The sequence below is a fragment of the Lycorma delicatula genome, chromosome 9, assembly GCF_047948215.1.
Source record: "Lycorma delicatula isolate Av1 chromosome 9, ASM4794821v1, whole genome shotgun sequence".
Lineage (NCBI taxonomy): Eukaryota > Metazoa > Arthropoda > Insecta > Hemiptera > Fulgoridae > Lycorma > Lycorma delicatula.
This window is the reverse complement of record NC_134463.1, coordinates 80,712,413-80,740,347: the sequence shown is the minus strand read 5'-3', so window position 1 is coordinate 80,740,347 and position 27,935 is coordinate 80,712,413. Positions and strand designations below refer to the sequence as shown.

Below are 27,935 nucleotides of genomic sequence, written 5' to 3'. Positions count from 1 at the left end.
AACCTCAACAATGAATTATTATTACAAAATCTGTTGCTAAGAAACAAAGAAGGTTCCAAATGTTTTATTTAAGTAAGAGTAATATGTAGAGTCAAAGTCTGGCTATTTTTATTATGTCTTAAAGCTTTTATTCATTATCAGATTACTTTTTTTACTATATCATCAGTTATTATTATGTTACATGTATAATATTGATTGGCATTAATTTTTTTATATTTTATGAACAAATTTATACTATTGTTTTATTCCTATGTCTGTATGGCCACTGATGTGTAAACTATGGAGAATAGTATTTTTAAAGAAATGAAGTTTGAAAACCAAGATTCAGAAAAGTAGTTTTAAGTCAGCTTTAGGAATTAGATTGATTTTTAACACAACATTAATTTTTTTTTATTTTTAAAACAGATATCCAATTCCAACCATGCATCAGACTTTTTTTTTAAAGTAGTAAACATAGTTTTTTGATATTTTTTTCTACTATCTGTGAAGTCATCGTGACTTCTAAACTGAACATTTTTCTCTTTTCTTACAAGCAAAACATTCAGTTCTAGTTGCATACATGGCCAAAGGTTGATTTACTATTTTTCGGCTTGCAGCACCACCAGCAAAGATAGCCACTTTGGAATAGAAAGCCTTCTGTGTTTTGCAGTTTGTTAGATGTAACTGTAGTTACATGTGTTCCGTAGGAAATTTAATTGTGATTCTCCAATTGACATTAATATTCATCAATGACATAATTGGTTTGAAAAGACCATATGTCTTAGTTTTGGGAAAAGTATGGGACGATCGATGGTGTCTGAAAAAATTTTGAACATGTTGGGAAGCCTTTCCTGCATAGTCCTAAAAATTCTGTTAGGAAGGCCAGCCTTAAAACAATGTTTTAAGGGAACATTTATATTGTATCCATACGGTTTACAACTATTAGCGTTTTATATATCTGGTAAATTATTTAATCAAGAATTTATTTTAGTTGATTTATTTTTTTAAATGTTTCATCATGAGATAACAAACGACTTTTCTTGTATTTAGTCAACATTTTATCTTAATTGAAAAGTTAATATACATAATGTCTGTATCTGGGAGTCAGAAAATCCCTATGAACTCTTACAATGTGAAAGGGGCTCCCCAAAATTAATGTTTGCTATGGTATATCCTGAGGACAAGTTTGCAGGCTATTCCTTTTCACTGAAACAAGTGTAATAGGAGTTGCTTATTTTGGTATGCTGCAAACATAGTTCTTTTCCAACTGCAAGATAGGTCAGAGAATTTTGTTTCATAATGATATGGTGCACTTCCTCACTGGCATAACTCTGTATAGGATTGGTTGAATGATGTTTTCCCAAACTTCTAGATCGGTCAATGTATGACAGAGCTTGTTTGCAGTGGTATACAAGGTCACATGTCCTGACCACTTGTGATTTTTTCATTTAAGATTTTATAAAGAAACTCTTCTATCTGTCTTCTCAACCTATTTGAGGTACCCAAAGCTAAGGTTACCTCTACCCAATTTGAGGTAGAGGATTGAAGCAGCTGTCTCTTCCATTACTCAGACGTGCTAATTAAAGTATGGGACCCTCTCTCCTATCAGTAGAATGTGTGCCGCATGACAAAAGGTGCTCGACTGAACAGTTGTAGGAAGAAAACTGTAAGATTTACTCTTTAATTTTATTTTTAATTCATGCTTTAGATCCATGTTATGAGATATTAAATAGCTTTAAAACCCTGATATCCTTTTTTACACCCTGTTATTCTATTTCCGCTGCGTGATCTTTGACAAAACTCAGTTTTACAAGAATTTTCTACAAAAATTATTTTCAGAGTTTAATTTTTCCAAGTCTTATTATCAGGTACAAAATAGGATAAGTAATAAACCTAATCATTTCCCCAAATTACTGGAAAATGCAATTCTTTCAATTACCCTGCAGATTTGATATTATCTGTCTAAAAAATCTGTAATGAGGCTAGTTAAAAACAAAAATTATATAAACATAATTATATAAATGAAACACAATTATATAAACAGAAAATTTTCATATCCTGTGGAAAAAATTGAATTGTGAAATATGGTATTACCTCTTTTTTTTATAAATTATGAATGTAATGTATGCATGCCATTACACAGAGGGTTTTAGCCTCTGTGTGAGGGATGTGGGTTTTAGCGATTGGGAAGGGCGGATAGTCTCAGTCATGACGGCTGGCATGCTGAGGTGTGCCAGTTTCTGATGATCAGCTGGGGACTCAGGGGGTCCACAGATTGGGGAAAGGTTAAATAAAAGACCCAGACCTGGCTGCTAGGTTGGGGGTCGGGGGTTACTTAGTCAAGCTTGGTTCTCTCTGCCCAGTGGTTAGAAGCATGAGGTACCAGGCTCCAAAGTATATAAACCAAGAGCCAGTTCCTGGGGAGGGGTCCAGAAACGATGTAGTTGGGCTCAGTTCTCCCCTTCTCGGAGATAAGAGGCAGGTGAATAAAAAAGACCCACCAGGGGGGCTGAACTGCCATGCCGGATGTACAGCCAGTAGGTGGAGAGGCCCCCTTAGAGTTGAAGGACACTCTCCTGAGCTGAGCTTTACTTGATTGTATGTCCAGCCTAGGGGAGTAAGCGGGGAAAAATTTAAGATTAACTTTAAAGCAAACAAAAAACTTTACTAAAATGTATAATTTTGACTATAAGAAATTCATGATAAATTAAAAATAATCCACAACTTAATATTAACAACCCCTACCTACCTACTTACCTACAACTTAGTAATCCTTAATTTGGTGCTGATTTCAAAAAGTTAGAATTATAAATTTTTTTTTTTTTAGTTTATTTTTTTTTTTTAGATTGGCTTTTTTTTAGTTTAGTTTTGTTTTTTACACGGATTTGAATACTAGATCGTGGATACCGGTGTTCTTTGGTGGTTGGGTTTCAATTAACCACACATCTCAGGAATGGTCGAACTGAGAATGTACAAGACTACACTTCATTTACACTCATACATATCATCCTCTGAGAAATTATCTAAACGGTAGTTACCGGAGGCTAAACAGGAAAAAGAAAGAAAGTTTACTTTTGTTTAAGTTAGATAAGCCATTAAAAAGCATTGATTACATAAAAAAGCAGTTTATATTAAACAAAAATTTAATGTTAAAATTACAATATATAATAAAAAAAGACATTATCAAAGGTGATAAATAGTAAAACCATTTGATAAATAGTAAAACTTGAACATTACAAATATTGTATAAAGATTAAATTGAGAAGTTTCTTTATTTGAAGTTAATAAAAAAATTATTATAATTTGTTAGTGGGTTATTACTAAATATAGTTATTTTTTTTGGACCAATAAAAAACCTCTGGGATTGCCTCTGTTGCTCAGACCGTAGCCTTTTTGTTGCGTGTCATATTCAAGATCCCAGGTTCACTACCCATGTAGAGTTTGAAAAATTTATATAAAATTGACTGCAACATAGTTAATGGTCTTAGCAGTTGATTGAACATACAACAGATTTGGAGAACCTTTGGGGAATATAACAACCTACATACAACCTTTGGAAAATTAGCCAAAATTAGTATATAGTATATCTAGAGTAATTTTTTTCAATTCTGTATACTCCTTTTTTATTTATATGGTTACATTATTTGCATGGTTACAACAGTTGTCAATTCTTGTTATTTAAAAGTAATTATAAAATAATTACATTAATGTACAATGTAACATTTACTTAGATAATATTTTATCAATATTGCATCATCCCACTAGTGGTTCATGATAATTAATTACATTTGCTTCTTGTACCTAGAATTATTTAAATGGAAGTACTGTGTACGAGTTATGAATATGAGAGATACTGACGTTAATATTCTACATTCATGTAATCTTCATGAAATGATTGGAAATACCAAATTTTGTCTGATAGGCTTATTGAGAACCTGTGATTAGTAAACTGAAAATACATGGATTTTTGGATACATGTATTTTCAGGATACATGTTTTCAGGATGTTTCATTCAGGATAGATGGATCATCAGCTGTGGCACCATCTTGTTGGGACCAACCGTGATTGATTTCCACTTCCATTAACTGATTTATGAAGTTTGTTGAAACAGCACAATAACAAGCAGTATTAATTGTATTTAAAAAAAAGACTAGACCCACAATGTTCTATGGCATTCTACACAAATCGACCCAGACGCCAATTTTCGCTTTTTGAAAAGATTGTTCGTGTAATGTCAAGGATACTTATGGAAATTTGGTCAATAAAACATTTAAACTTTTGACATAATTTAGTCTTTTGGCATGATCTGTATGTTTCAGTTCTTCAACATGCATTTACTTTGTAGGGGAAAAGTTTCAGTTCTTTTCTTACAGTTTTATTTGCGTTATTAAGTCCGATATCTTGTTGCTATGCTGATACATTGACTTTGATGGATTTTTGACCATAGCATCCAAAATATCAAGCGGCTTCTGTTCATTTAAATGGTCTTCCACTTCATCACCAAAGCCTGTTGTCTGAAATCTTTCGATAAGAGTTGGAACTGCATTCAGAAAACTTGTTCTAGATTAGCAATCTACCATGCTTGAAACAACAAAGATAATGAATTACCAAAAAACACAAGAAATTGTTGTAAAAATGGAAGTTAAAGCATAACAATGAGTATGATGAAATAAGACATGTTTATGCATTTTTATATTTTATATAGAACATCTTTATTCTTTTAATAATTTAATCAGTACATTTTCATTAAAAGTCAAAGAATTACATACATAACATACTAAAACTCAACTTCTGGGTGCAGATATTCCACATACTTATATAACACTGTTTCTGAAAACCTTACACAGTTATTGCAAAACCCTATTTAAATAATTACAGATTTAATAAAAGTGTACAGTTGTCTTTTTGTTTTTCATAATATATACATATATTTATTGATCAATCATGCAAATTTATCTTCAAATTCTTTAATAACATACTTAAGTTTTTCAATTGCTAATTCTACATCTTCAGCAGTAATGCAGTTATGTAATACAATACGTGCTGAATGACGATCCATTGAAAACATCTGAACGGCACATACTCTGCCATTAAGATCTTGTCTTTCTTTTTCTGTAACCTGTATTTGAAGAGACACAAATTTTTATTATAAATCTGTTACTGCTATTTAGATAAAATAAACAATATATTCTAATGACTGGATAATTATTCCAAATACATTTTAAACCTTACATTGAGAAAATAACTCTCTCAAATTAGCATAGTACCTACAAAAAGAATGCTGCTGTTTCAATTCTCATAGTGCAATTCATCACATTACTGATACAACATGTAATTCATCTTTTTTCTTCCCTTCTATCGTTTTTCCTCCTCTCAATCATACCACCCCTACATTCCCAACTGTTACTTAATACATTAGCAAAAGTTCTATCAATTTTTCATTATTAGTTAATGATTGTTGTGTGTCCCACTCATACTTATAACTCAGTATATTTAGATAATACTTAATTTTTTTAGTAACTCAAATTTCTCATTAAAAAAAGTTAATTCTCTCAGATAAATAAATTTTTGTTTTATAGTTATTTTAATAAATAAATAAATACATAATTTACATAAATTTGAGTGCAAAATATTTTTTTATTGTAAAAATTCCAACCACACATTTATTCATGATAAAATTTAATAATTTTTTTCTAGTGAAATATGTGTAAAAACTAGTTTTATAAGCAGATAAACAAACCTTCAATAAATTTTAATTTTTAGTTAAAGCTCATCTTAGTAATATTTTTTTGTTTTAAATTTTTTTTACATGTTTAGATTTTATACACATCACTTGTTTTTGTTGATTTTATGGCGTCCCTACATAATCTCCTCACATTGTTTCTTTTTTAATATTGCATATTGTTGCTTATGAAATTTTATATTATTATTCTTTTAAAGTTTTCCTGATTCACTTTTTACATAAAATTAAGTAACCGTTAAATCCTAGCACAGCATTCTCTGTTTGCGTTCAACCACTACTTTTTAATTTTTTTTTCTTTGAGATGACGGACATAGACTGCTTTGTTCATTTTACCCTATGAGGATGTAACTTTGTAGCATATGAAAATTGCCATGCCTGATCCAGGATTCAAACCCAGGACCTCCAGATGAAAGGCAAGATGCTACCACTCCGCCACAGAGGTCAGGTATCAACCACTATTAACTTAACTATTTAACTTCCAACCACTATTTAACTTCATGGATAAATGCATACCCAGACATTGCATCCATATTGGTTTTTCATTAATTTATTTTTTAAATTAATTATTTTTAAAAAAATATTTTTCTTCAACTTGCTGGGTTTGTTAAAGTCCAGTTATCTGAATTTCAAATGAACTGTTTGCCAACATCACTAAAATTTGTTAGATTTATACAACCATTTACTTGTAATTCATTTTTATGTTGTATAGTTTTGTTATCACATGCAAGTGTTATAGATATTACTTGTACTAACTACCCATTCTTTATATTTCAAGTTATTATATATAATTTCTAAATTAATTAATATTTAATTACCATAAATATTTATAAATTTTTAATGTTTGATTAATTTTGTTTCTAAATGATAATTATATTACATTAATAATTTATTTTCATATTATTATTATTTGTTTCAGGTGCCATGGGTATGGGCATCTGGCTTGTGGATGTAAGGGGCCTGACAGAAGCCGGCTCTGCCATAAGTACGGGTTAGGGGAGTACAAGGCTAAGGAGTGTTCCGCCCCCCCTCGGTGCATGCTCTGCCAAGGAAAAGGTGTGAACGCTTCACAGCTGGCTCACGCACCTGTTACAAGGGAGTGTCAGGTCTTCCGGGCAGCCCTGGAGCAGGCGAAGAGAAGGCTTCGTTAAAATGTTGAACATACTACAGGCCAACCATAACAGGAGTCGGCTAGCTGATGACTTGCTGCTGCAGCTAGCCAGAGACAGGAAGGCCGACTTGGTGCTGATCAGCGAGCAGTACCGGGACCGTGACGACTCCCAATGGTTCTGAGACTCGCTCGGGACTGCTGCGATATGGATTCCGTATCGCAACAGAACCCAAGTTCGCAGGCGAGGGGTTCGTTTGGATCTGCTGCGGTGAAGTGACGATTTTTAGCTGTTACCTCACCACAAATGACTCGATAGCGGACGTTCGCCGGAAAGTTGACGCGCTGGAGGATGTTATCCTTGCTGCCGCTGGTAGGTAGGTGGTAACTGGGGACTTCAACTCCAGGACGGTAGAGTGGGGTATGGCGCATACCAACTCCAGAGGGAAATGCATTCTGGACATGGCGGGACGTACTGGACTCGTGATCCTCAATACAGGAAACAAGACGACGTTCCGCCGCCCAGGATATTTGGAAACCATTCCCGACATTTCCCTCGCCTCCGAAGAGCTGGTCACGCTCGTCCAGGACTGGAGAGTTCTCGAGGATTATACCGGTAGCGACCACCAATATATCTTATCTTTAGAGTCCTAGATGGTGCAAGAAAGCGCCCGGGGCGCCAACGGCTGGTGAAAAGATACATCAATAAAATCGACGAGAAGAAATTCAAAAGAAAGATCTCCTCAGGGGTGATAGCCTCTGAAAACATCACCAACGGGGGGGGGGGGGGGACGCTGGCGCTGAAGCCGTAGTTGCTTTGACCATGCGGCTGATCCTTCTGCATGCGACGCTTACATACCCCACGGGGGGCCGAGCCACCGGAAGCGACCCGTGTACTGGTGGACACTGGAGATTGAGAGGTTGCACCGAGAGTGTCTTCAACTAAGACGAGTGGCGCAACGTGCAAGGAATCGCAGAGACGCAAACGCCAGGTCAGCCGAGTATAAGACGGCAAAGAAGCGGCTCCGACGAGCCATGAAGCGGCTTCGGTGAGCAAGGTACACTGCTGGAGACAACTGATGGAGACCGTGGATGCAGACCCTTGGGGGCTGGGTTACAAGATAGTGACTCGGCTATTAGGGGTCTCGCGATCACCAGCTCCACTAGACGAGGCTAAAGCGGAGCACGTCGTTAAGATATTGTTCCCGGCCCGCTTGGTCCGTACCGAGCGGGACTTCGGCGACGTGGGCGACTTCCCGCTCTTCTCGATGGAGGAGCTGAAGGGAGTCCTACGGTCGCTGAAAGGCAAAAAAGCCCCTGGTCCCGACGGTATACCGGCTGAGGTGCTCAAACTTGTGGGGCGTTGCAGGCCCCGTCTTCTTCTAGACATGTATAACGCATGTCTGAAGGCTGGGTAATTTAGCGCCAGGACGACCGCGCGCCTTGCGCTAATTCCCAAGGGCAAAGGACTCGCCGTCCTCCTACCGCCCTGTATGCATGCTCGACACAGCTGGAAGGTACTGGAGAAGCTGTTAAAGAAAAGACTGGTTGCGGCGATGAATCAGGCAGGTGGCCTGTCACCCAACCAGTACGGTTTCCGGCAGGGTCGGTCGACCCTAGACGCAATTCAAGAAGTTGTTGAGGCAGTGCGGCGAGCAGAGGATCACGATCAGTTTTCGCGACTTGTGGTCCTTCTCGTTACGTTGGACGTTAAAAACCCTTTCAACTCCGCACGGTGGAGCGATATAATTCGGGCCTTGGAACATTCATTCCATGTGTCTCAATACCTCCTCAGAATGGTGGATGCATACCTGAGGAACCGGGGTCTCATTTACGAGACCGTGGCAGGCTGGCGTAGGACTGCGATCACGTCAGGGGCGGCGACGGGATTGATTCTCGGCCCCGACCTTTGGAACGCCGTCTACGATGGCTTGCTGAGGCTGGAGATGCCTGAAGAATCTGTCTTGGTTGGGTACGCTGACGACGTTGCACTACCTGTCGCAGACCGCGACGTGGAATGCGTCCAACTGAGGCTCAGCCGAGCAGCCGAGCCATGCACAGAATCGGTGCCTGGCTGGATGACCATGGATTGTCTCTACCCCTCAACAAAACGGAGATCGTGGTTCTAACGAAGAAGTGTATCGACATCCTTCTCTCCCTGCGGGTCGGGGTAGAGGTCGTCGAGACCAATCCGGCCTCAAAGTACCTCAGTATGATGATTGACCGGAAACTCAGCTTTGCTGAGCAGCTTCGGAGAGCCGCCAACAAAGCTGCGAGAGCCGTAACTGCTCTCAGCCGGCTCATGGCGAATGTCGGCCAACCGAAGGCCAGCAGACGGTGATTGCTGATGTCCACAGTGAATTCCATCCTGATATACCGGTCAGAAGTATGAGCTCAGGCATTAAGAACTGCAAGAAACCGGAAGCGGCTCGTGCAGGTGCAAGCACCGCAGCCTTGCGAGTCACTTTCGCGTATCGGACGGTCTCCGAGCCTGCAGTACTTGTGTTCGCCGGCGTCATACCCATTGCTATTTTGGCAAGGGTGCACCAGGTGATCTACAGGAGGCGATGGGCAGGTGAAGACCGGGAGACCATTGCCAACAGGAACGTACTTACAAGTTTCTCGCATGGCAAGAGACCTGGGACCACGAGACCAGAATACGATGGACCGCAAAGCTTATCCCTCTGGTCAGACCGTTGACGGAGCGGCGGCATGGAGAGGTGGAGTACTAGATGACCCAATTTTTAACGGGTCACGGGAACTTCCGCGCTTACCTCCGTGTCATATGGAAAGTGCCGTCCCCCTATTGCCCTGGTGTACAGAACAATGCTGAGCACACCTTTTTCAAATGTGCTTGGTGGGCGGCAGATCAAGGGATGCTAGAGGCGGATCTTGGAGCACTGAGCTCCCACAATGTGGTTGCGATGATGCTCAATAATCTGAGCAGCTGGAAAAGTGCAGCCCGATTCGTCGGCAACATTCTCAGGACCAAAAAGATTGACCTGGATAGTCCTGAAAATTGGGTAGCACCTAATCAGGCAAGTATAGAAGGACTCGACCGGAAGTAATGTGTTAAATGGTTCCGGGTCGAGTCCTGCAGGAAGGGGTGGTTTTAGTTGGTAGTCTGCTGATAGTTACTGGCTAATACCATCAGCGGGAGTCCAACACTCCATGCATAGATGCATTTCCACCTCCCTCCACAAAAAAAAAAATATTATTGGTAAAAAGATTTATAGTGGATTGCATGCACTTAATAGTACTCTAAATGGTATTTTGTGTTTTATGTCCTCCCCCTCACACTCCCATTATTTTTTTGTCAGTTAAGTACTTCTTTCATGTAGTTGAGTAGTGTTGGTCTTGTTACCCCATTTATAGGTCTATAATTCCATAGAAAATGCTATTAATTTAAATGTATTCAAATTTCACTAGTAACATGGACATTTACATTTGATTAAATTTATTATAAGCATGGGTCTTCAACATTACTTAACAGCTTCATACCAGCATATCAATGATTAAAACTCTGTACCAGCACAGTATACAAAACTCTTCTCTTCCATTTTATGAAATGCAAGTACCACAATTATTTAACAAAGTAAAAGCATGCAAAATAATTCATTATAAAAAATTCTCAATATGAAATATTTCTAATACTTACTGTGACCATACGTAGACCAAAATCATCAGGAGTCACTTTTCCTGAAGTGAAGTACATGAAGAGTATATTTGTTTGAACATCAGCTAGATTAACTTTAATAATATCACTTTTTGAATCTGCTATAGCTGTAAAAAAATAAAATCACTTTTTTGTTATACTGAACAGAGCAAACAAAAAAAATGTTTAATTAAATTAAGGTATAACAAAGCTGTCAAAATAAATAAATGATTAATTATATTTTTCAATCAGCATGTTGACATTTATATGACTGTTGCCAGAAAAATAAATAATTTATTCAGTATATAATCAGATATTATTGGGTGCAAATTAGAAACAGGGAGGTATGACACTCCACAGAATGGGACTATCTTCTTATATTGCATGAATCATTACAGAAAAAAGTAGTAATTTGGAAGATATTAAAGAAAATTATTTGTACATATCAAATAAATATACAAAAAATTTGAGTTTGTTTTTTGAGTAGTATTATTTAAACATTCATCAAGAGAATATAATTTTAGTTATGTAAAAGAAACTACCCCATTATCATAGCTGAAAGTATTTTTGTTCTGTTATGCAAAAATGGTTCTGTTGTTTGATCCAAAAGAGATTTTTTTGGAATAAATTATGATTTATTAAAATTTTTAATACACGGAAAGTATTTTTAATTTATTAAATAACATCAATATGATTCATGAGCACCAATTATTAAGAGCCCATTTTAGGAAGATTTATAAGAAAGCAACTTATTGTAATGGGTACCATGATTCAACTTCTGGAAAATTTTGACATATCTTTACGTTTCACAACCCTCAGACCCCAAAACCACCGTCAGGTCAAATGTTTATATATATATATATATATATATATATATATATATTATATACCCATATATATATATTTTTATTTATTTATTATTTTCTGTATATATATATATATATATATATATATATATATATATATATATATATACATATTTCACTTTCTTGTGGATATGATAACTGCCATAATTTTGCGCCAGTCACTTTCAAATTGTTCCTTAAAAATAACTCATTCCAAAATCTTGGTCAAGTTCGTTAACGGCCAAAATCATACCATACTTTTATGAAAAACAAAATATCGCTAATTTTTATTATTAAGTAAAATATTGTTATAACTTTCTTATTAAGTAAAATATCAAATTAATTTAAAGTTTCTACTATTCTTTGGATAAGAGCCTAAAATTTATTGTTATCACCAACCATTGGCAGGGGGTTGAAAAAATGGGGTTTTGAAAACAAAAAAATCATACCTCCCTTAATAGGCACATTATTGAATCGGTTTAAAGTGGTCGTTAGTCCTCTAAACATTATCTAAAACTTTTGTCTGTAACAATTTTTGATATGACCAACTCTTACAGCAAGGGATGACCAAAATAATGTTGCTTGAATTGTAAGATGGGGCTTGTCGTATGCTAAACATGTGAAATCTTTTTCACATGCAACCATTGTCATATTTTGTAAATTTGAAGTTTTTCTTAACATTAAGGTGGAAATCTTTTTTATTCCCTACTTAGCACAGATGAAATCTACGTCCGCCTTCTGGCATGCCGAAAGGGATTTTTTGTATTCTAAAACGTACTTTGATTTTTTGAAGGAGTCCAACAGATATCACATTTAATAGGAATGCTTATTAGCAAGCATTTAAGGATTTAATGACCATAGCAATCAATGTAGTTTAAAATTAAAACAAACCCTAGTACCTAATAATTATTTGTCAACATTAGTACAAACTGAGCAGCAAAGTAATTTATATCATGACTTTGGGTAACTGTATTTTGTAAAAGTATTAATCAAAAATTTCTTAAAAGTACTTATAATTTTGCATTTTTAAAAAGAGATCTCAATCCATCAACTGATATTGAAATAAGTGATATAACACTACACTGCATGAATTAGTTGCGGGCACATTTAATATTCTTTACACATTTGCCCAAAAAGGAGTATAATGTATTAGGGTTTATATATGTATGTTTGTTCCACTGTATGTATGTACATATATGTTTAAATTTGAAAAAAATTGTACTGTATTATAATGCAGCAAAATCAATACGAGTGTAATGTATTTAGGGTGCGTATGTGTGTTTGTTCCACTGTAGCAGCTCAACAGCTGAACCGATTTAGATGTATGACCTAGTATTGGAATCCTTACATTATTGTGAGTGTCATAGGCTATATAAATATATATATAAGGCTATATATAATATATAAGGCTATATCTTAGTAAATTTTAAAAATTTGAAAAAAACTTTACTATATAAAAATAATGCAGTAAAATCAATACGTTGAACGAACGAAATGAACTGTGTCATTTCAAAGATATAGGCAATAGGAAGTTTATAGTACATGGGCATTTAACAAAGTCATATTGGCATAAAGCCTTTGCGGATCTAACAACAATGGTCTGAAATTTAGGGGCTCTGCACTTCTTCATTACACTCATCTGCTCTGCACTGATCAGACATCCTATTTTTTTTTTAGTTTTTTTTTGGCAGTTGTTTTTTTAATTTTTAACAGGTTTAAAACTTGTTTAATTAATCATCCAGTTTATGTTATCTTCAACATTTATATCAATATTAAGAGGACACACAATATAAAATTTAAAAACAAGCCTGTCATTATTTTATTTCTATAAATTGAAAATGAAAACAAATAGAAATTATGTACACAAATAATAGATTATAATCAAAATAATGGTGTAGTATTAAATAGTTTTTCACAATAAAAAATCAAACATATTTGTGCTCTGCAATTTTTTAAATTAAAACTTCAGGATGAATTTTGAAAAGTATATTTTTTATTGGTAGAATATTTTTTAAGTGGTTCCTTATATGAATAAATAAAAATAAGAATAGTTAAAAAAAGTAAATGTATACTTAACCGTTTGAAATTAAAAACCATTTCCTTTCCTTTTCTATAATAATATTTTTAATGGGGCATACCATAAACACATAATAATAGTTTTAGTATTGATCTGGGGAGGCCACCTCTCATACAAAAAATATAACTCCAAAAAACATAGTTTTCAAAAAGCTAAACTATAGCATTTTTGGTTGATGTACTGTTTATATTTCTATAAATACAAAAATTATTCAAATCAATTCCACATAACTTCGTTTAACTCATTTTTCTTTACAAAAAAAAAAAATCCGTAGCATTATAATTACATATATTACATACTTTTAGCTATTTCATAAGTTCTACTGTGATCCTCGGCTAATCGTGATATATTGTACTTCAAGGCATACAAACCAGCTGCAGCTATTATGCCAGCTTGTCTCATACCTCCGCCAAGAACTTTTCTGTACCTTCTTGCACTGTTAAATAATAAACAATATATTAACAATAATTATAGCTAGTAATTAACAAGATAGTTTTATAACATAAAAATGATCCAAATTTAAAAATACAGTAAATTTCCTCCCAGTAATTGGGACCAAAACTTGCTGATTGCTAGCTTGGTTGTTCAGATTAAGTTGGCCATATTTGTAATTACAGTAAAATCATCTTTTTTCTTCAAGAGTTAATTCACTATTATAATAGCCCTTGAATTAGTGAGTGTTATAACAATTATGAAAAAATATTCTGAAATTTTTTTTCAAAATTCAAGGAAAACATTGCAATATGGATAAGTTTAAATTACTTTAATAATTTCTTTTTTTAATTGTTTTCTGAAGCTTCAATTTTTCTACAGTATAATACTATAACAAAAAAAAACACATTTTAAATTGGTAATATAAGCGTTAACTCAGCTGAACAATCTGACAAATAACAACATATATTAAATGTTACAAAATAATTACTGTCATGAAAGGGAAGAGAATATATAGCAAACAACACTGTCAATGGTCATGAAAATCAAACAAACATTAAAATGATATCCATAATTGATCTCAGGAGAAGTGAAAGAAAACTGGCAAAAATGAAGCTGATGAACCATTGCTGTATATTGTATATAGTGCTTCACATATTAGAGGTGCAACAGCTTTTGTAATGTTGAGCAATACACAAAGCCCGTGGTTATATTTATGAAGTTGGGTTATATGTCCTTATGTTTATGAAGCATTAGAGAGAAACCACAGCTGCTGCTGCTGTTTGACTAAATGACTACTACTTTCTTTTGTAAAAAAGATTGATTTATTAAAGTAAAATAAGAATATACCATAATTTTTTTTTAAATTCACATTTAATACCAAATACATTTTATTAAATTATAATTTAAGATAATCAAACATAGAAATACATAAAGCTAACAAATTCAAATAAAAACTAATTTAATAAGACTGTCAAAGCTGTTTTCATCAATAATTTAGTTAGATGCATTTTGTCAGTCAATTCATTATTATCAGTGAGAAATTTCAATTACAGATAATGAAAACTAAAGCACACTTTCAATTAACATTACGCATTTTATTCTTTTATATCTGCTTCAATGCTACGCAAACTGTTGAAAAGTATGTCAAAGATTACAGTTAGGAAAATCACTTGTTCCTTCTCGTATATGTAGTAAATATATCATGAAAAAACCGTTTTGAGATATATAAAAATCTAACATAAATATTAAATAACTTTTTTATGTTCAATAAAAAAAGAAGTTGTTTTATTTTCTAAATAAAACAAAAAAAAAGAAGATAATAATGAGGAGGAAAAACTCACCAGAGTTTTGTTACTTTAATCACAAAATTACAAAGCTTGGTGAAGTAAATAACAGTCAAAAGCAGATTAACACACAGCAGGAAAGCTTTTATATAGAAAAAAATCTGCTTGTGTTAAATGAAGATTAAGAGATTGCAAATTCTTTTAAAACACTTGTGTATAGTGCAGTAATTTATTTATATAGCAATAAAACATAGTCAAAAGGAAAGCCAGAAAAAACAGGCTTTTGAGATGAAATGTTATTTTTAATATTAGGTGTGTTAATATGGATATGAAATGAGATTTTTAATTCCCTCTGCAATTTTGTCATAAGAAAGAATATTTTGACATAACAAGAAGGCCAAGGTTGGTAGGTACATATTAAGGCAGAGTTGAATTTGGTTTTTGAATATATGAATCATAAATGAGAGTGTATGGTATAAAAAAGGTATGTTGAGGTTAATCGGCATAGAATATTAAGAAATAAAGAATTGCAGCAAAATCAGTTAATCAACTAAAGACAAAAGCTACTAGAATTAAAAACAAAATATTATGGTGTTTCTTATTATGAGAGCACTACTTTTATAAATGTCTTAAAAATTCATTTAAATATAAACTGTATCATAATCAATAAAAGACTTTGTTAAAAGAATTAGTTCATATTATCACAGTAAAACGGTATGGTAGTCTAATGTTAAACATATTAGAAGTTTTTAGCAGTAGTTGTAGAGAAACTACAACCTATGAAAAATTATTAGTTAAATTCTTTGAACTTGTGTTTTAGAAACTTTCACCTTATTGTGCTTTTAGAGAAAGCATATTTTTTTGTGAAAGCTAGAAGAATAGGTTTTCCTGTCTCATAATTTTCTGCCATTGAGGGGAATTTTATGTATAGTAGAACAATCAGTTTCATTAAGATTGAAAATTAATACTAGTGAAAACTTTCATTGTGATAAACACCAAAAAGTAGGTTTCAAAACCTCTTTTGGTGAAAGACAGCATTCTAATTACACATGTTGGCATTAATTTTCTTAGACTAAGTTAATTATTTTCTTTAAAACAGTGCAACTGTTCCTTTTCATTTTGTCATTAAATTCTGATGGTTTTGTTTAGAAACTTGAACACAAAGTTCGAAACATTTACCACAATCATTCCATTATGAAATTAATAATTTTTTTTGTGTTCTACAACCTGGATTTCTTCACTGTAAAACACCAGTTAACTTTAGTGTGATAACTGAAATATAAATAACATCCATTTCCTTTAGTATTTTAAAGTTTTTTAACAGTATTTATCAAATTACATTTTCCCATGCTGAATTCTTTTATGAGTTGATCCAATGAGTTTTTCTTCATTATAACCAGTTGACTGCTTCTTCTATAACTGTTTCATTCAATCTAGGTCTTTGATATTCGTCTTGCTTATAGTCATTCTAAATCTGCTAAAAAATAAACAAATTCTTATAATAATGCGCCAAAAAGTTTTTTTCACATGTACTCAATTACATCAGTTTTCCTTTTTTTTAACTTTGTTGCTTCTCTTTTGCTACTAATGTAAACAGCATGAAACCTATATGTATCTTAATTTATAAACTTTTTTCAATTGGAACATTTAAAGAAAACAAAGTAATTACTAACAAATTAGTTGTTTTCAAACATCAAAAATTTTTTCTTCAGATTTCATTTGTACTGTAATAGTGAATTTTCGTAGTTTCAACTTTGTTCAATAAAAAATAGTTCAGCCAACACATCAAATTAAAATTTTCCTAAAATTACGTGCTTAAGTATGCTTATGTAAATTTTTATTATCTCTGCAAAACATCTAACCCCTAAGAAGCTTATCGTAGGTGTGGAGATGTTCATCTGCTGGAAGATTTAATCATTTTTATCACCTTGATACAGTCCTTGTTAAACCTGCTTTGAAAAAATTTTCCACCAACATTGAGATGGCGATCCTGTTTATAATTTCCAAAAATTGTTTACTGACTGTTAATTTTAAGAGTTCTTATCGTAACTGCATTTTGGATGAAAAACCATTTTTTGTTTAATGAGGGATGGAAGTATTAGAGAATATTTTAAGATAAGATATGGTCTAGCATTTAACTTAGGATTATATAGAGATTTCCCGCATGTCTGTTTAGAACAAACAAAAAAATGCTGAAGACAGTTGGATTTCAATTTATACTATGAAAAACAGCTGAAAACAAATAAAAAGCATTTTATATATAGACGAGTCATTTTTATGAAAAATACAAAAAAATAAGAAAACTTAGAATATCATACTTTTTAATGAATGTCTTTGATCCAACCAATATTGAACCAACAGGTGCACCGAGTCCTTTGCTGAGACAAATACTGACAGAATCGAATCCTTTTGTTATTTCAGCAGCTGATACACCGCTTTGTATAACTGCATTGAATAATCTGGCACCATCCATATGAAGTGGTATTTTCCGCTCTTTAGCGTATTCTACAACCTAGAAAAATAGGATTTTCAAAATACTAGTTCACTAATTCTTAATTTTGTTTATAATTGAATAATCTATTATTCATTTTATTTTAAAAAGTCAATTGATTTTATCCAAATTCTAACAATTTTTAAAAAAATTTTTCTGTAAATAAGTAATGTAATTTTAAATTCACTTATATTCAAAATTTTAATGATTAAAAACATAAGTAAATAGATAACTCTGCCAAATTACCAATTCAGTCACATCAGAAATGAATAAAACAACATTGGAAGCTGTCAAAATACAATGTGGATATTAGGCATAAAATGATTAGTACTGAATTACATTTTGTTAGTCAGAAGCTATTTGATTCAAAAAATAAAATTAATCTTCAAGAATAATAATATATTAAATTTCTTTTTTGGAAGTTATCTCAAACAAAATCAAAGAACTGCAAATGGACTTAATTAGGTAATTAATTTAATGTAATCACAAACTTGAGATTACAGGGTAGAATCTCATAAAGTCTTCAGTTTTAAATCATATTAAGGATTTTGTCTAGTAATATCATCTTCATCTTGTAATATTGCCACTTCATCTAAACTGCATTAAATAAAAGAAAGAAAATAAAAACAGAATAAAAGCTACTGTTATCAAAATGAATACCTTTTGAAGCCATTCATATGGTAAAACACGTCCACCACATTTATTATGTGTATTTTCAACACATATTAATGCGGTTGTAGGATAGTGCACATCATGAGAATCTAAATGAATTCTTTCTTCAACTTCATCCAAATCAAATGTTCCATCAGGTTTATTTTTAACTGTGTTAAACATTACACCAGCAACCTGAAAAGAATAAACAATAAAAGTATAGAACTCACAATCACTTAAAATTTAAGTAAGATTCCTCATATCAGTTAATAAATATACATTAAACAGGCTGTAGTATACATTTAACAGAATTGTTAGCTTCTATAAAAATAACAAACAGAACTACTCTACCATCACCTTGATCAATGTGTAACAAAAAAATTAACAAATACAAATTTAATAAGTTAAAATAGAGAAGTAGTTACAATTCATATTAATACATATTAAAATGGTAATTATATGAAATACTAGTAATAACTATAAAAGATACTGAAATAAATGAAATCCATTGAATAATAACATATTCAAGTATAATGAATGAAATATTCTGATTTTGGTACATTCTAATTAAACTAATGTAGAAAACATTTAGATCTATTTAGTATTTATTCAAAATTCACCACTTAAGTAAAATTTTCTTTTATGGTAAGAAATTTTTTAATTTGAAATACTATTCTGCCGACAAATTACTCTGTCTGTAGCATAGTGGTACCATCTCTGCAATCATCTAAATTGTCTCTGAATTTTGTATATGCTATAAAATTTTCATTCTATATTCTCTCAAATTAAATATATTCTGAAATGTGTGTCTCACCACATTTGAGATATGATAATGAATCAAGTAAAAAGAACCAACTTAATAAGAACTAGCTTATTAAGTTGTTAGATAATTAAAGATTTTAATGTAATCACTTAGGTCTTTTCTAACATAGCCCAAATTGTTGAGCTGTAAAATCTTAGATAGTTTTATTGTTGTTTTTTTTTAGATTATACGGATCTAATAATTATAAATTGAGGTGGTATGTTCTCTATTGTCTAGCTTGGTTCATTGTACATACCAACCAATACTGCACACCTCATTGCATCTGTCTGTTTCATTTGCTTAATGGTATCACTAGATAAAATACAGCTAATTCTGAGCTGAAATAAAAGTATATTAAAAGACAAAAAGGAAGCAGAAATTCCACTATTCCTTAATAAGGAAATCTGATCACTGCATTTGTTTGATAAAAACCAAAGGAGTAAGGACATTAAATAATGAAGCCATTTCCTAAGGAAGAATTTTATACGAGGGTAAGTCAATTATTATCCGCAATTTAGTTATATTTTTGTTTGTGTTGGTAGTACTGTCGTGTTGCGTAGATGACGCATGCGTGGTTTAATTGTTGTTATGTCTGTAAAGGTTTGATGCTGCTAGGTTAGTTCCATTATTGCAGCTCCGCTTTCTGTTTGCACCAAAGAAGAGCAACATTCAGTGATCCGTTTTTTGTGGTCGGAAGGTGTACCAGGGACCGAAATTCATCGAAGACTTTCGGTACAGTACAGGAACAGTGTGTTGCCGCAACGGAGTGTCTACGAACGGATTGAAAAATTCAAAAATGGTCGCACAAGTACGACGAACGAGCCGGACCACCGTTTACCGCCACAAATGAGGAAAACATTGAGCGTGCATGTAACATGGGTTTCTTAGGCAGACGAATAACTATTGATGAACTGGCACATCGACTGCAAATTAGTCACGGTTCTGCCTACGAAATCATCCACAACAGACTTGGGTTTCATAAAGTCTGTGCAAGATGGGTCCCAAAACAACTCACATGGTTGCATAAAAAACGCGCTTGGACATCTGCCAAAAACATTTGGATCGCTATGGTAACGAACGGGACTTCTTAGACAGAATAATCACCGGTGACGATACATGGATCCATCATTATGAGCCGGATAGTAAACGGCAGAGTATGGAATGGAAACGTCCAAAATCGCCCTGCAAAAAAAAAGTTCAAGATCTAACCTTCCGCAGGAAACTGATGCTTACGGTTTTTGGGACTCACAAGGCTCAGTACTGGAACGTTATGAGGAAAGGGGCACGACAATAAACAGTGCGCGTTACAGTGAGATGCTTAATGCCAAGCTGAAGCCTGCAATTCGAAGCAAACGCCGAGGACTGCTGTCGAAAGGTGTTGTGTTGTTACACGGCAATGCCTGTCCACATACTGCTGCCCACACTGATGAAACGCTCCAGAAACTCAACTTTGAAGTACTGGCTCAACCTCCTATAGTCCTGATCTTGCCTCTTCTGACTACCACTTGTTTGGTCCACTCAAAGAGGCATTAAGGGGCCATCGATTTACCTCGAACGAAACAGTGAAAGTAGCGGTGCATTCCGGGCTCGCAGCTCAACCGAAAACCTTTTATGAGGGCATCAGGAAGCTTGTGCAACAATGGACCAAGTGCGTTGAAATGCAACGGGACTATGTTGAAAAATGATGTACATGTAAGTTCCCTATTTGTATTACAATAAAATCTTTAAATACATGGCGGGTAATAATTGACTTACCCTCCTATTTATGCTAAAATTAATAAAATAACTTCATTTACGTTCCTCTTGAATATATAGTCCAAACAAATTACACTTAGTGAAAAAAAATTGTTACCTCGGCATTTATAAGTAGAATTGGTAAAGGGGACTTATAATAAACGTAAAAAAATAAATGCGTGAATGGAGAGGTGATTTAGGAGGTTGAAAAAAAAATTTTCCAATACAAAAGTTGTAGATCATACAAAATTTTACAAGTTTTGTAGAGGTCATTTTTAACATAACTTCAAAATTTCCGAGAAAAATGCGCAAATTTTTTTTTCGTTTTTTGTTTTTCATTTCCGCAAAAATAATTTAATTTTGAAGAAATTTGGTGAAAGCATACCTTTCTGTGTCTTAAATAACCACAGATTTTTTTTCACGTCAACTTTCGCCGAAAATCGCAATATTACCATTTTTTACTCCTCCACTACCCCCGCTCGGGCATTTATTTTTTTACGTTTATTATAAGCCCGTTTATCATTTCAACTTATAAAAGTCCAGGTAATAATTTTTTCTCCCTCTAAATGAGTTATTTCGATCGGTCTAATAGCTAGAACAGCTATTAAAGGGGAAAGTATGGTGATCATGACAAAAATGGGGTACCGTGCTTTTTTTCATATCTTTGTTTTAGGGTCCAACTAATTCATCTAGACCAAAACATATGTATGTGTGTACATTTTTCTTAAAATTTATTCTCCACCTCTAATAAATATACTCTATATATTTTTTCTTTTTTGGTTATAATTCTTTAAATTCTTATTATTAATAGCCAGAAGAGTCATGAAATATTTGGCCAGTTTTTTTTTTTTTTACTGTAATTAGTCCCTTGTCTGACTGTAAGTATCCATCCCTTTCAATCTCAATATATTGTAATTATTTGTTTTATGCACTTTCCCCTTTTTCTCCTCTGTAGTTTTTATCTTTTATATTACTTCACTTACTAAATTAAATTAACTAAACTCTAATGCATTAATATTTACTTTATTTAATCACAATAACAGCAAGCTTATGGTCCTTTTACAGTTACTTTTTTTGTGATGTGGACTCAAATTGACAATATTTTGGGCAAAAAGGAAATACTGTCACACCACCTTTCTTTTCCTGTTTAGCCTCCGGTAACTACCGTTTAGATAATACTTCAGAGGATGAATGAGGATGATATGTATGAGTGTGAATTGAAGTGTAGTCTTGTACATTCTCAGTTCGACCATACCTGAGATGTGTGGTTAATTGAAACCCAACCACCAAAGATCACCGGTATCCACGATCTAGTATTCAAGTCCGTGTAAAAATAGCTGGCTTTACTAGGACTTGAACGCTGGAACTCTCGACTTCCAAATCAGCTGATTTAGGAAGACGCGTTCACCACTAGACCAACCCGGTGGGTTACTGTCACACCACCTTCACAGGTCAGCCAAACCTATCTACCTACCTGTCTATTCTACCTATCTATTCTTCTACTAAGATTTTTCTGCAGGCTTATCTACCTCTGATTAATTTTAAAAATTGTTCTTTTTTAACTTTATTAACCCAATTAATTTTCAATATTTTTCTGAAATACTATGTTTTATTGTCATTGCGCACCAAGTTCCAATAAATATTTTAAAAACTTCTTAATAATTCCTAAATCTATACCTGTGATATTAAATTTATTTTCTGCAAAAAAACTAGGTTTTTCCTTCTTATGCTAATTTATTTATATTCTCTTCCTCGCATCATCTATTCTTTAAAATATTAAAGTATAAATAAAAAAATTGTTTGTCTTTTGCTTTGTAATTTTCCAGTCTAACATTTTGTTTTTACTACAATTTATTTTTAAAATAGATATCTCTTCTATTAATAAATAAATCCTTATCAGCAGGGGCATATACAGCTGAAAACAGAAGGTAGCTTTCTGAATTTAACTTCTTTCCTTGGGGAAGTGTTGTTCATGAGTAGCATGCAATAATATCGGCTATGCGATAATACATACTAACAAAGGGAAGAATAAAATACTTATTTCAAAAGAAAAAACTAATTTTGTAACAATAGTTTGTGAGGATTAGACGCAATTGTCTAACTACTGCTTCAACTAATTGCTCCTTGTTATCAAAAACCCATTGTGGGAAATGCTTAACATAACTAACCTATTTAACCTGTTTTCACCAATAGTGCATCTTAGCAATGTTTTAATTGCTAAAGATGATATGGTGGAATCCAAATAAGAAATTAGACTTTCCCCAAAATTCAGAAGGATTTTTCCTGGAAAAAGCCTGTTATATCCGATTATATCAACATTCAAATGCAATGGAATGTAACCTATTTTTTTTAAAACGGCAGTCGTGACGACTGCCGTTTTAATGTGAGAATGTCACATTCTCTGCATCTTTCCGATGAACTCGTAGCTTGTAAAAAATAGTTTGACTGTGCTGGTTGGCTTTGAACATGTTAAGTATCTTCAATAGATGTGCATTTGCTACGCATTTCCAGTATAACGGAATACTTAGCAATTAATGCTGCTGACACAATAATGAAGATTTGCAAATCGCTGCTTTGATAAGCATTTTTTCTTGTTGCTGCATTTCCCTCTTCAGCTAAGATCTCTACTGGATTAATAATACCGACGAAGTAATCCTTAAAAACACCTATGTTCTTGTATTTCTCTGACCATCTAGTCTCAAACAATTTAGTATTGCTAGCAACAATTTTCGGTCGTAAAATGAAAAAACGTGATTATCTTCTTGGAAGTTCCAACACAGTTTCCAATTTCTGAGACAACGTTTAAGTCGTACACAAGGTTATGCTTGTGAGAAGAGCAATGGGAATAGAAGGCTTTTTTGTACTTTTGTCTCAAGATCGCTTGCATACCTTCTTTCCCAGACATGGTGGAACATCTGTCGAAGCCTAATCTCGCACACTTATCAGGGTCTAGGTTTAAGTTTGTTCAAAATCTTCAATGGCTTTGGCAATACTCGCGGCATTAAGTCCTTCAAGCTTTACAAAGCCTGAAAATTCTTCTTCAATTTCGTTGGCCTTTTATCAAAGAAACGTAATCCAATAGACAGCTGTTCTTTGCCATAAATATCCGCGGTTTCATCAACCAACATGCCGTAAACGCAAGCTTTTTTTAATTCTTGTGACTCCCGATTGTAGCGCCACGTAGATTAATAATTTCATTTTCGATGATAGGTTATCGGTACGACGCATTTTTTGGTCTGTGCTCAAAACGGTTTTTTGACCATCGACTTTTGAAAAGTCGATAAGTACGCCTTCATCTAGATTTTCCTCTGAGAGGTAAATCAAGTGTGTCGGGAAAATTAACGCAGAAAAAAATTGAAGACAGTACTTTTTTGTTTTTTTCTATTAGTTTTCGTGAAAACTGGTGAAGTTGGACATGTCCACTGGAACGCTCTCCAAGAATGATTTTGCATATTCCATTGCAGTCTAATGTCCCTGGACTTTGCAATAATCGTGTACATTTCTGTATTTAGTGAAAGTCTGATGGAAAAAGAACCCCAACCATCTCTCATCGTTCTGGCTGATGGCGAAAACAACACACAATATTTACAGAAAGCACCTTTGAATCGCCTTGAGTAAGTTAGCCATGGTGAATATGCGTCCAGCCATTGGTGAATTTCCTCTTGAGATGGTTGGCATCTGCTATAAAATTGTAGTTCTTCGAAGGTAACCAGTCATTTTCCTAGAGACTTTTTTTCTTGTCAACCAGCACAATGTCCACCAGGCCGAAAAATTTTCCAATATCATCATTCAATTGTTGTCTTTAATTTCCAATTTTACTTTCACTGTGTTGTACATTGGTTTGAATGTAGAAGAAGGCCTTGCAGTCACAGTGTTTGAAGCAGATGGTTGTGCTTTCTGGACATCTTCATTACTGCTACTGGTATTTTTTTTCATTTTAAATTAATTTCCTGCAAAAAAATAAATGTTATTTGACCAAACGTTGATGTGGTCGCAGATGTGACATCTCGCAATATTGGTTTAATAAGGAAGGTTCTAACTGATATTTTTGCCAAAATTGGATAATACAGATATACGATACATGACTATATTAGTTGAGCTTAATTAAAAAATACCCCTCTTATCATTATAACAATAAAAATTTATGAAAGAATCATCAACAGAAAGTTTATTAGACATACAGACATTTTTTAAAAACTACTGTTTTGGACTCAAGATCCCAAAACAAATATTTCCGTATCATAATCATAAATTTGTCACACAGTAGTAAATTTTTTTCCTTTTTTACGGACAAATTCAAGATAAACTAAAAAACGAGCCAATTTTACTGATATAAAAATTAAGCAATTCCCAAAAGCAATATTGATAATCAGGCCACATTTTAAATTATTTTTAATCGTTGATCAAAAGTATTGATTATTTAGACGAACTTAACGAAAATTATTAAATTAAATACCAAATTCTATTTTATGTTGAATGATCCAAAAGAAAACCTAGTGGCATAACACTTGCAAGCATAGAAAGATAACCAAAAATGAAAGATAACAAAGTTTTAAGGTAAATGCTTTTAAAGTAAGAACCGCGATTATGTAAATTTATGGTAGATACATTGCAAATTAAATAAAACCATGTAATATATGTCACAGTAGGCTACTTACCAAAAAATGTTCTAATATCCATTCATTATAATAAAGTGGATGGTGGCTGGCATGAAAAAACAAACATTACAGTTGTAAAAAATTGAATACACACTTATGTGAAAGTAACAACTGCACTGACTCTAACCAAAAATGCATGCTCTCTTATATATATGGTTAATAGCTTCTAGAATATTCCTGTTGTATTGTGAAATGAGACGAAAGTGATGAGACTGCTATAGAAAACTCGTGTTGCCACAAGTAAAATGGCGCCAACACGTAACAGTGGTTCTTAAATATTCTCACTGATGTTGTGAGTGTCTCTACTATGTAATTGGTTTCTTTTAAAATGTATGATTTTAGATTTTCCAAAAATTTGTTATTTATATATATTTTTGTTTTATTTTTATTTTTTTCATCTTTCTCTCCCCCTTGACCTCCTTTGGATACGCCCATGCTTGTCAGAAGTTCTTCTAATTAACTTTTAGGCATTGTAAAGGCATTGATGAATGCCTTTACAAGAACTACAAATGCCTGCCTTCCAAAATTAATTAGAGTTGAAAACCAGTGTTTTTTTTTTTTTTTAAGTGAATTCTTCTATTGTGTGTAATCCTCTTGAATATATTCATTAATATAATATATATTGCACCTTCACTTACTTAGTCATTTTGTTTTCAATAGTCAGTTGTTGAAAGATATCTCTATAAGACAGTTTGATCTTTAGAAACAGAATAAATTCTATCTTGAAAAATCCAACTAAAAGAGTAATTCCAGATATGTCGTTAGATTAAATAGTCAGAAATTGTTTCATATGTGCAATGATCAAGCACAACGTTATAACCTCTTGTAATTTCAGAACTTTCAATATGTTACCATTTACAGAGACTGTTCAATGTGATATCTTCAGAACAAACTTAAAATAAATACTCAAACCTTCAGTTATTCCACATAATTTTAAGTATCAGCAAACAAGGAAGACTCTGAACCAATTCAAGACAGTCATCACTCAATATATTTTTCAGGTTGTGGTAAACCTTTACAAAAGACAACTTTAATTTCAACCAAACTTTTTATACAATTAAAATTAATTTTTCCAAACATACGCCATATGACATATTCAGTGTCATTATTAACAGGTAAACTATGTATAACAGAACTGAAAATCATATGTAATACCAGAATTTATATCTCTAACAAGTTTTAATTAAAAATTTAATTTGAATTATAATCAATATAATCTCGGATATGCCTTTTAGCAAGAAGTATTTCTTTAAATTGTAGTTTAATCAACTAGTTTAATGAAGGGAATAAATTAATGTATAAATATAAATCAAAACTGTTTTGAAAAAATAACACACACCTGTGCAGCACCACCTTGTTCATAACAAAATATATGGCTTTTGTCACCAACTATAATATCAGTTGCTCTCATATGGTCTGTGTGCGCCATAACTGTAAATAAATTAATAAATACAATAAATATTTTAGCTGAAGAAAAAAAATATAAATTTTTAAAATAGATATTTTGAACTTTATTTTAATTCAGGTTATTTTCTTCTATAAAACAGTTCTTTTAAAAATTATTTTTGTTTAAATAATAATTATTAAAAGCAAAATAAAACAATAGATTTAAATGTATTAGATGATTTAAATCATGCATATACTTACTTGAGACGAGATTTCCCATTGTACCACTAGAAACGTACAATGCTTCTTCTTTGCCGAGCATCTTCGCTGCAGTTCTTTCTAATTCTATAAAAGAAAAAACAGAAGAATTATATAATTAATATTAGAAACTAAACTCGGACTAACGAGACTAGGTTTTTTTTATATTTGACAATTAAACATACTACAGGAATTGTACTTTCATAACATGCAAATTGTTTATTTATTTATAGTGACACTGTCCTTGCTAGTCGATTACAAATAGTAAAACAGTATTTTTAGTTGAATGTGAACTAAGGGCTCATGAAAAATATTTTTTCTATTTGGAGTTAAGTTGTCTCGTTTCTTCCACTCTATGTAACTCTATGTACTCTATGTACTCTATGTACTCTATGTACTCTATGTACTCTATGTAACATAATGTTTATCCCTAGCTCGGATGTCTCATTCGCAAAGAAAACACGCGTACTTAGTATAGCCTTACTGCATACCTAACAAAATGGCTATAACTTTCAAATCACCACATATGTTCCAGCTATGTTTTTTTATAATTTATTTTTTCAAGAACGCCTTTTATCACATCGTATGTCTCTTTCAAATTAATACCAAAAGCAATTGGTATCACAGGATATTTGTTTGTGTAGTAGAACCACTTTTAAACTATACTTGGACGAACTATGAAGAAGCACCAGTCCTCAGGTTGATGAACTTGTTCTAAGTGCAACATAAGCTCATCAATATTTGTGCAATAAACCAAATTATTTTCATCAATAAAGTACTGAGAAACTTCTTTTTGTCGGCTTTGAAAGCCCGAAATTTTTGTATTTCTTTAA

General features: G+C 33.0%; 1 protein-coding gene across 4 annotated transcripts in view; it reads right to left on the bottom strand.

Moving 5' to 3' along the window:
• Positions 1–4,666: 4,666 nt before the first annotated feature.
• Positions 4,667–27,935, bottom strand: part of LOC142329673 (uncharacterized) — a 61,558-nt gene continuing 38,289 nt past the window's right edge. For all 4 annotated transcript variants that reach the window (XM_075374356.1, XM_075374354.1, XM_075374353.1 and 1 more), the window contains 7 exons: positions 27,106–27,189; positions 26,798–26,889; positions 18,274–18,459; positions 17,441–17,634; positions 13,704–13,840; positions 10,486–10,610; positions 4,667–5,098 (listed from right to left, as the gene is read on the bottom strand). In XM_075374356.1, the coding sequence (XP_075230471.1) occupies positions 4,922–5,098; positions 10,486–10,610; positions 13,704–13,840; positions 17,441–17,634; positions 18,274–18,459; positions 26,798–26,889; positions 27,106–27,189 (995 nt within the window). In that variant the 3' untranslated portion in view covers positions 4,667–4,921. The remainder of the gene's footprint in view (positions 5,099–10,485; positions 10,611–13,703; positions 13,841–17,440; positions 17,635–18,273; positions 18,460–26,797; positions 26,890–27,105; positions 27,190–27,935) is intronic.